Source organism: Phaenicophaeus curvirostris, chromosome 2 (assembly GCF_032191515.1).
Source record: "Phaenicophaeus curvirostris isolate KB17595 chromosome 2, BPBGC_Pcur_1.0, whole genome shotgun sequence".
In the NCBI taxonomy this organism is placed as follows: Eukaryota; Metazoa; Chordata; class Aves; order Cuculiformes; family Cuculidae; genus Phaenicophaeus; species Phaenicophaeus curvirostris.
Genome location: NC_091393.1, coordinates 49,651,299 through 49,660,710, shown reverse-complemented (window position 1 = coordinate 49,660,710; position 9,412 = coordinate 49,651,299). Strand labels below are relative to the sequence as shown.

Sequence of the window (9,412 nt, the reverse complement as noted above, 5' to 3'; positions counted from 1 at the left end):
TAGGACGAGGGGCAATGGGTATAAACTGGAGAGGGGCAGATTTAGGCTAGACATGAGGAGGAATTTCTTCCCCATGAAAGTGGTGAGGCCTTGGCACAGGTTGCCTAGGGAAGCTGTGGCTGCCCCCTCCCTGGAGGTGTTCAAGGCCAGGTTTGATGGGGCCTTGGGCAGCCTAGTCTAGTGGGAGGTGTCCCTGCCCATGGCAGAGGGGTTGGAGCTGGATGATCTTTAAGGTCTTTTCCAATCCAAAGCACTTTACGATTCTATGTAGTTGCCTTAGGTCAGGAGATAAGCTGAAGGGAGTCTCCCTACATGGTTGGATAACCTAAAAAAATAAACATCCTTTGAAGACTTAGACGGTTCTTCGCCTAAAACTAGTGTATACACACCTGCCGCTTTCGTGTGACGGGATGCCTTTTTCAGAGGGGCATCCGCTTCAGTGCTGAACCGCAGAATAAAAATATCATTGCTTTTGTTTCGAAGACTTTGTCCTTTTCAATACAGCCCCAGTGACTCCGTGTTTCTCCTGACAGCAGGCCCCCCCCCCCCCCCCATTCACCCCCCGCCAGCCCCATTCATTCCCTCCCCACCCCCAGCCCTTGGGGTCCCCGAGCAGCGCTGCCCCCGCCCGCCTGCCCGCAGGGGGGCGCTGCCGCGCGCGCCCGCACCGTGCATCCGGCTCCCCCCCCAACCCCCACCACCCCGACTGCCTCCCTCCCTCCCTCAGGGGTGTCGCGGGCGGGACCCGCCGGCGGCCCCCGTAAGCCCCGCTCCTCGGGGCCTCGCGCTCCGCTCGGGGAGGTGACGCCCCCCGCCCCCCCCCGCCCGGGCCTGTCTTTCCGGGGCGCGCGCGGGGGGTGGTGGAGGCAGCGATGGGGCGCGCGGCGCGCAGGCGCGCGGCCGGGCGGGTGAGTGGAGAGAAAGGGAGAAATAGAGAGAGAGAGAGAGAGAGGGGCGGGGCGGGAAGAAGGTGCGCGCGCGCGCGTATGTGAGAGCGGCCGCTGTCCTCGCGCGCGGCGATTGGCCGGGGCGCGCGGCGGTGGAGTTCCGCTCCTTCTCTTCCCACCCCCGCCCCCCCCCCCCCGCCGCTTCCCGCCGGGCGGCGCGAGGCGGCCCCGCGCGCGCTCCCCGTGAGGAGCCGCCGGGGAAGGGAGCGGAGCGGAGCCTGAAGGTGGGGGGGGGTCCGGGCCCTGTAAGATGGAGGGCCTGACGCTGAGCGAGGCGGAGCAGCGCTACTACTGCGACCTCTTCTCCTACTGCGACACCGAGAGCACCAAGAAGGTGGCGTCCAACGGGCGCGTCCTCGAGCTCTTCCGCGCCGCGCAGCTGCCCAACGACGTGGTCATGCAGGTAAAATAAAGAGACACACGCCCCCTTTCCCCCCCTTTCCCCCCCCCCACCCCGCCTCCCGTGCCGGGGCACCGGGCGCCGCCCCGGCCCTCGGCCGCTCCTGTGGCTGCGTTGTACGGCCCCATGTGTTTCCCACCCACCCCCCATCCCTGAAGGATTTGTGTCCCTGCCCTTGGACTGTTGGAAATCTCTGCGTGGCCGTGTCAGGCAACTGGTAGGTAAGTGACTGGTTTGCTTCTTGTCAGAAGCAAATCCGAAGCGTGAGAGCCACAAAGCATTTTGGGGATCATGGAATCACCAGATTGGAAAAGGTTTCTTGAATCATCGAGTCCAACCATTCTTATCTGCCACTAAACCATGTCCCTGAGCACCTCGTCTACGAGTCTTTTAAATACCCCAGGGATGGGTACTCAACCACCTCCTTGGGTAGCTTGTTCCAGTGCCTGCTGACCCTTTCTGTAACAAATTTTTTTTCTAATATCCAATCTGAACCTCCCCGGGTGCAGCTTGAGGCCATTCCTCCTTGTCCTGTCCCCTGTCACTTGGGAGAAGAGGCCAGCTCCCTCCTCTCTGCAACCTCCTTTCAGGTAGTTGTAGACAGTGATAAGGTCTCCCCTCAGCCTCCTCAAGGCTAAAGAACCTCAGTTCCCTCAGCCAGTTCCAGAGGTGCCTCACTGTCAGCCAGTGGAGAACAACGCAGAAGGAAGGTCTGGGTTTGTATGTTTGTGTGCTGCTGACACTAATCCGCTTCACCTGAGCTGTGCTGTCTGTTTTGGGCCTCACTTCCCAGCAGGTATTAACTTACTTGTAGCCATCAAAACGTTTTTCACAGAGAAAAATGCAGTGGTAAAATGACACGAGCCTGTAGAATCACAGAATCGTTTGGTTGGAAAGAACCTTTGTGATCATAGAGTCCAAATGTATCTGTCTGCTACTGAGCCATATCCCTAAGCAGACTTAGAAAATGTATGTGCATAGTGTCACCCCTAACTTCCCTGGCCAGGTGATGTCTAAAAGGTATAGCAGGATTACGGAGGTGCCAACAGAGAAAAAGGAAAGCCAGCTTTGATGCACATTTTGTGATTAGTTGAGGAAAGTATTCTCAGTGAACCATTCTTACAAACAGCTATTTGTAATAACTAGCTGCTTCTGCAGTTCTCTCTCTCATTGTTCAGAAATTTAAAGTTTATGTAGTGTTTTGTGCTGCTGTGGGTAAAACTGTATTTAAAAGCTGTGCTGCCTTTTAAACAGTTTCATTCTCAGCCTGGTGAGGTAAGCAGCTCTTTTAGTAAAACATTAAAGTTACTGTAGCTGGAAATACAGTAAACAAACTTCAGTGTTCTGCAGTTTAGTATCAGGTTTCAGAAGAATGCTTGTTCTTAGCTAGGGTTACTGTTGCTGTGTACTCATAATAGCAAATTGGTTAGTTAAAAGGAGTTTGAGGTGCAAAAAAAGTGGAAGATGGCTGAATAAGAAATGCTTATTACTTGTAAAACTAGTACTCTTACTTGATGACTTGCTAGACTGGACTTAATGGTAAGAGACTCAGCATGCTCAGTATTATGAGGGAGGTTTCTCAAGGGCCACCCACTGCTTCTTTTTGTGCGTGGCCGATCAGTTTCAGAAAAATCCTCCCAGGGAAGTGAAAGTTCACATTTCTTTTATTTAAAATGTATTTTCCTTAAAACTTGTCTGAATTGGTGTAAAGATTAAAGTGAGTACTGCCTTAGTGCTGAAGATTTTGGTTTGTGCTGGGATTTAGTGCTAGAACTTGGAAAGACTTGGAAGTACTTGGAATTTTAAATACAAGTGGCCACAGACTATATCCTTATCTGTTGCAAAGGAGGACGGATATTTTCTTGCAGAGTAGATCGCATCTGAAGGAGCGAAACTACTTGGGCATCATTCCACAGGTTCTAAAGAAATTAACTGAAGAAGCAAACCGATCTTATCACTGTAGTGATCTCAAGGAAAACCTTGCAATTAAAATGGTAAACAAGATATTAGATTGCCTGAGGAATAAGACTGTAAATAATACAGAGAAAGTCAAAATGCCCTCAGCAGTTTTACCCATTAGGAATGTCTTGTACAATCACTGTTGGTCACCTGTAAATTTCCTTGTTCTTGTGAGGGAGAGAATCTAGCTGCCTAGGGATTTTAGAAGTATGTCTGTATCTCAGATTAATTAAGGCATGAATACGTTGGATGGGGGTTTCTTCCAAGGGAAATTGCGTTTGATGCTTTGGAAGCCGTGACTTGTGTAACTAAAACCTCAAGGTAATATAGCTGAAGAAATAAGGAAACCATGTGAAGGAGATGGAATTTTCTTTTGACCACATGGTGCTGTGTTGTTACCTGTTCCTTTGAAGCACCTGATGCTTGTGGGGAAAGGAACTTGATTCAGTTAACCAATTCTTATATAATTCTGGAATGCAAGCGCAATGTGAGCCATGTGAATGCTAAGTACCTTTGTGAGTGTGCAGAATGTAGTACAAATTACCACTTTTCGAACTCATGCGGACCAAGCAGTCCTCAGGAACTACCTCAGAGTTTTTTGTCTTCAGTAGTGCAGACCTGTAGATACCTTTGAATGTTTGAGGATAGATTCTCTTGGAAGTGAAAATGTGTGGCAGTTGCATTTTGTTTGTGAATCTGTTGTTTAAAGGCTGGATACATGTCCAGCAAAGAGTTACGTTTATGCAAGATACCTGTCTCACAGCAGAAGTTAATGCATGCTAATTGTTCCTAATAGTTCTCATTTCTACCTCTAAGGGACACTGCCAGCTGCCTATTAAATGGCAATAAATGAACATATATACAACTGAGAGAAAGCAGGAAAACGCTGCAGAAGACAAATCTGCGTTCACTTAATTCACATCTACAAAAGGACAGCCTTGTTACCAGAACAAAAATACCCCAAACTGTGCTACAACCTTAACTGCACGTGTGAGAACACAGCCTTTATTAACCCATATTTCTATCTTTTTGTGCACATCCTTGAAATTGGCATTAAGGTAGAAGATTTGCATAAAACAGTGAATAAAAGCATGTGCATTGGGATAACAAGTCTAGCTACTTCGCAGTAGTTACATGAGTCTTTAAATTGCTCTCAGGGTGTGGTTTCACATTGCAGCTAAATCAATCTGATGGTGAGTTGCCACTGAAGGAGGTGGTTCAGTCTTTCCCCCTTCCCCTAGCCATGTGCTTCTGCTTCTGTTTGCAAAGGCATTAGTGCTTATCTGATGCTGTTGTGTTCTGGCATCAGGGGCTATGCAGGCAGAAAATTTATCACGTTTTTTTGTTCATTTTAACACTGTACCCACTAACAGTAGAGTTGAATAAATGTGAGTACTGACACAAGGAAAGAAAGCTATTTGCTCATGGTGCAGAAGAGGTCTAGAGCAGTTGGATATTTCAGTTGTGACCTAGCGTGGGTTTCATGGTAGTTTAAACCACTAGAAGCTGGAGCTGCCTTGTGCTGGTACTGACATTCACATGAACAGATGGTCAGCTGATTCAGGGAGCTTGCTCAGCCAAAAGTTAGGGGGTTTTGTCAAGTTACTTTTCACTTAACTCAGCTGCAAGAGCTCATGGCTCAGTTGTGTGTTTGTCAGTGTTTTTGTTAGCAAGTAGTATGATGTGACATGAGTGATGCTGAGGTGCTGCCATCCACCCTGTATATGTATATCAGAAGCTTTCCATTGGTAAAGTTCTGGCCTGGTCCTGTAGGCTGAATGTTGCCTGAGATACATTAGACGCACTCCTAGAATGTATCTTCCAGGCTAGCTTCTTAGAGAAGAAATCTGGTTGTTCTGGAGTAGCTGCATAGCATGAACCAGAGCACTGAGGGTGATTAGGAAGTTGGCTTCAGAAGCACTTTTCACATCTGTCCTAAATTGCTAATGTAGATAATGCTATTGAAGTCAGTTCTTGGTGCCTCTGTACTGGTAGTGAAGTTGCTTTTAAAAACTACAGTCAGCCAAACTATGTATTGTAAAGTTCATTACTTGTGCACGGGGTGCAGCTGTCCCATTTGTTCAATTTGTAGAGTTCTTTAGGTGGTTTAATCACAGAGCATTTTGTGAACTTGTGCTCTTTTCTTTGATTAGGAATCACAGAAACTTCATGAGACAAGAAGCAGATCAGTTTTGCATACGGTACTCATCTGAAATTAATGAGTTCAGGCATCTTACTTGAAAATAAATTGCTATAAAAGAACAAATATGTCAGTGTTTGTGTGAATTGTCATCCTCAGTGTTGGCAGCGTACAGCAACGTTACCTGACTTCTAATTGGGTGTTCAAGTCTTTGAAGTGGCAGATGAATCGTACAGTTATGTCCAGTTTCTTCAGTTATAATATGCTTGCATTAGCCCAATAACCTAGTCTAAAGCCTACTGTTGGTTCTTGTTAGAACCAATTTCAAGCCTGTTTTTTTTTCTTTTCCCCTACTTCTAAGGAATCTTTACAGACAGTTTTGATAGTTTTGTGTCCTTGATGGAAAAAATTCCTACCTCTCCTTGTCCATCTCAAATCCCTGTCAGAGTTTGCTGCCTTTGTGTCAAAAGTTGTAAGAAAGTGAATATCTTGTAATGCAGATGTCTCATTATAAAGTTTGGACTCTTAGCGTAAAGCCTCATTCGTCAGCTACAGTTTTTTCACTGTGCAGAAAAATAGCTGAGGTGCAGGCATATGCTGCCGTTGTTCTAGGGGTGATAGCTTTTGGCAAGCACACAGAGTGGTAATTTCTTCAGATGCCAGAGCTAATCTGTGGCTTGCACTGCAATTGTAATTATAATTCAAAGACAAAACCTGGCAAAACAAAAGTGCAAGTTCTTGATTTAAAATGTTGGCCTTTTTGTTGGAGTTTGAATTTAGAGAGAAAGGGATCTAAGAAAATAAAAACTTGTTCACAGTGATGTTATTGTTGTGGTTAGTGTTTCAGTGAATTTTCCTACACAAAGACTGTCTGTTTATCAAATCGGTAGCATTTACTAAGTGCCAACTGCAAGTGGAAGCTGAGCCAAGGCATGATTAGGATTACCTGTGTGGTGGAGACATGCAGAAGATTCAACCATGTTCTGTTTAATTTGGTGAATTTATTATATTTTCAGAACTAGTGGGGTAAGAAGTTAAATTCCTTATACACTGCAAATCCTATGCCTTCCTTTCAGTGATATGGATTTGTAGCATATTTATAAATACATAGCACTTTCAGATATTTAAAAAAATGTACACTATGTAAAAAAACTTTCCTTTCCTAATATTGACCTTTACGTAATCAGCCAAGCCTCAGTTTTAAAAAGTCACTTAACAGAATCCAACTCATTTGTTTTGAGTTTAGATATTTTTTATTTTAATGCTTACAGTTTTTTTACTTGACATTTTAAAATATCCCATGAACTGTGCTTTGAGTTTTCTGCAGAAGTCTGTTACAAATATTTACTTTAATGATGTTAACTTCACAGGGAATACAGTGGGCTTCAAATTCTTTTCTTTTTATAATTAATTAATTTAGGTATCCTCATATCTCAGCACCGTTTAGTTAGAGAATAATCATTGTTTTTGAAACAAAAGGCAGGAAATTAATGGCAAAATTCAAGGAGCATTGTTAGGGCTGTTAGTTACCTTTGTTTTCAGCTGATTTCTCAGTATAATTGACTGGCATTCATACTGTATAGTCACTTACATGGTAACTAATTCCTTCATTATTCCAAATGCCAGCACAGCACTCAGCAAATTTCAAGTATCACACTCAACTTTGTTTGAAAACAGTTTGGGTTTTTTTAAATTCTTTATGAATGTGCCATCAGATGGCATCAGGGATGATTAATATCCATTCTGACATGACTAAATAGAATTAGAGAATTATACAGAAATATCAAAGGCTTTGGCAAATGCAGCTGTCTTGGAATCAAACTAGCTGTATAAAATTGTGTACTGTAAACTTTTATCTGTAAAAATTATTCTTATGTATTGGAAGTTGTGAGTACTTCACCCACTATCTGTGAAAAATCGCAAACATGCTTTCGTCTTAGTCTAATAGTCTTCAGTGAGCTTTACTGCAGATACTGTGAAATTATAGGAATTTGCTGGCAGTCTCTATGAATCTTCAGTTGTATTTGCTGGCTTTCAAATGTAGTCCTTACAGACAAATTTCGTACTTGCTAGGTCATAAATATTTGGCATTTAGATTAGTCCTTCTTGTAGAACTCAGAGTTTGAATTTAAGTTCTTCTTTTTGCTTAAATGAGTTTGAAGTCAAAAGTGAATGTGGGAGCACTGTGTTGACTATAAGATTTTTCTTGCTGGAGTACCAGTAATGATTAGTGAAAGAATATCTTTCTCGCTTGTTATTTCTCATTTAGCATTTCTTTAGACTATAGGGTTATTACTAAGCCAGTGGTGTCATTCTTTCTAAACTAGTCTGACGACTTGGTGACCATGTCTGTGACTTGCCTTTTTTTTTTCCATCTGGGGTGGTGGTGTCTAAAGAATTAAATCATCCCCTGTGGTTGTTATACAAAAAATACATCCAAGTTAGGCATGCCTGTCTGTGTATAGAAACTGTTTTGGTAGGTTAAAGGATGTGGAAAAGATGACAGCCTGACCTGAATTTCTGGAATGATTGGCTTATGACAACTAAAATGCTCCTGAAGTATGGTAAAGAGCAATTAGTAGACTCAGATACATCTTTCAAATACATCTTTCAACTTCAGTAATTCCAGAAAAGGTTGACCAAGACTGAGCTGTAGAAAGTTTAGCATTGGATGCTAACTTACATTAAGCATTAGTCTTAACTTATGGGAAGGTAGCATAAAGTAATGGATACAGTAGCTTCAGGTAGACTTGTATGGAAGTGCTTAGGCATAGTAAGGTCAGATATGAGCAGTCCTGTTTGGCCAGGTTCTGGGATCAGAGAATGCCTTAATCTCCATTTTACGCTAGCAAAATGCCAGAAGCCAGTGTTCACTCTGAGATTTTTCTGCCATAGTTGTGAAACGTGATGTGTGGAGAAAATGTTAAAATAACAAAAGTAAGAAATTAATTATTAGCAAGGACTCTCACTCACTGGAATGTTTTGATTCTAAAGGAGGTCTGGAAGAAATCAAAATGTCTAAATGCAGTTTTCTTCAGCATTTAGCATTTAAGTAGAAATTTTGTGGGAAAAGTATTCAACTTAATACTGCATGGCAGGAGTGTGTGCATTTAGAACATCAGTGTGACCTCCCTTGCACTACTCTTTATTGGAGTAATAATTTGAAATACTAGATGTATTATTGCTGTGAAATATCTCTGCCTGCAGAAGCTAGATGCTTTCTTGATGCTTATATGGATACATTGTCTGCTACTGTTTTTTTCCAGAAAATACAATCACTTGAGTGTTACAGAATCATCCCCCAGTCTCAAATTGTCACATAAGGGCTCAGGCATTGAAAATTCTTGCAAAAGTGTGTTTCTTCGTCTCCTCTTTGTGGCACCACCAGGAGAAAGAAGACACGTGTTTTGAGAGCAGTTCGTAGTAGCATGATGCATGAATATGCCTTGCCCAAAGAAACCCTACTTAGAAGGGAAAGATAAAGAAATTCGAATCGCAAGCACTCTTGATGTGTTCACGTGTTCTTTCAGTTGCCTCATTTTAACCTTTTCTGCTTATTAAATGCAAACAGCACAACTTTCTTGAGGCTGCAGTCTTCCAAGAAGTTCAGAGTCAATGAAGTAACTACTTCTACCAGACACATACTCCCATGTATCTTCTGGTTGCTGAGGTGTTTCTTGGATGTACAGTAGACAGATTCAGTTTCATAAAAGGGCAGATAACTAACACAGCAACTTTTTACTGGAGTGGAGTAATCATACTGTGTGATCAGATAGATGAGCAATAGTTACTGCACAGGAAAGGGAGCAGAGGAGGGAGGAGCGCTTTAGATTAAGCAGTAATGCAAAATTACACAGGAAGAGGAGACAGGTATGTGGAATGTCTCCTTTTTAAAGAAACTTTCTTATGCATCAGGAATTAAAAGTGGTTCTTGTAGGTCCCCAGGCTGTCTCTTGCTGCTTTAGG

At 43.5% G+C, this 9,412-nt stretch overlaps 1 protein-coding gene across 10 annotated transcripts in view; it reads left to right on the top strand.

The window, feature by feature from the left end:
• The first annotated feature begins 1,097 nt into the window (after positions 1 to 1,097).
• REPS1 (RALBP1 associated Eps domain containing 1) overlaps positions 1,098 to 9,412 on the top strand; it is a 67,101-nt gene continuing 58,786 nt past the window's right edge. For 3 of the 10 annotated variants that reach the window (XM_069852011.1, XM_069852008.1, XM_069852007.1), the window contains exon 1: positions 1,101 to 1,350. In XM_069852011.1, the coding sequence (XP_069708112.1) occupies positions 1,198 to 1,350 (153 nt within the window). In that variant the 5' untranslated portion in view covers positions 1,101 to 1,197. Of the gene's footprint in view, positions 1,351 to 9,412 lie in introns of all 10 variants that reach the window. The other 7 variants (XM_069852016.1, XM_069852013.1, XM_069852009.1 and 4 more) reach the window with 7 other exon arrangements.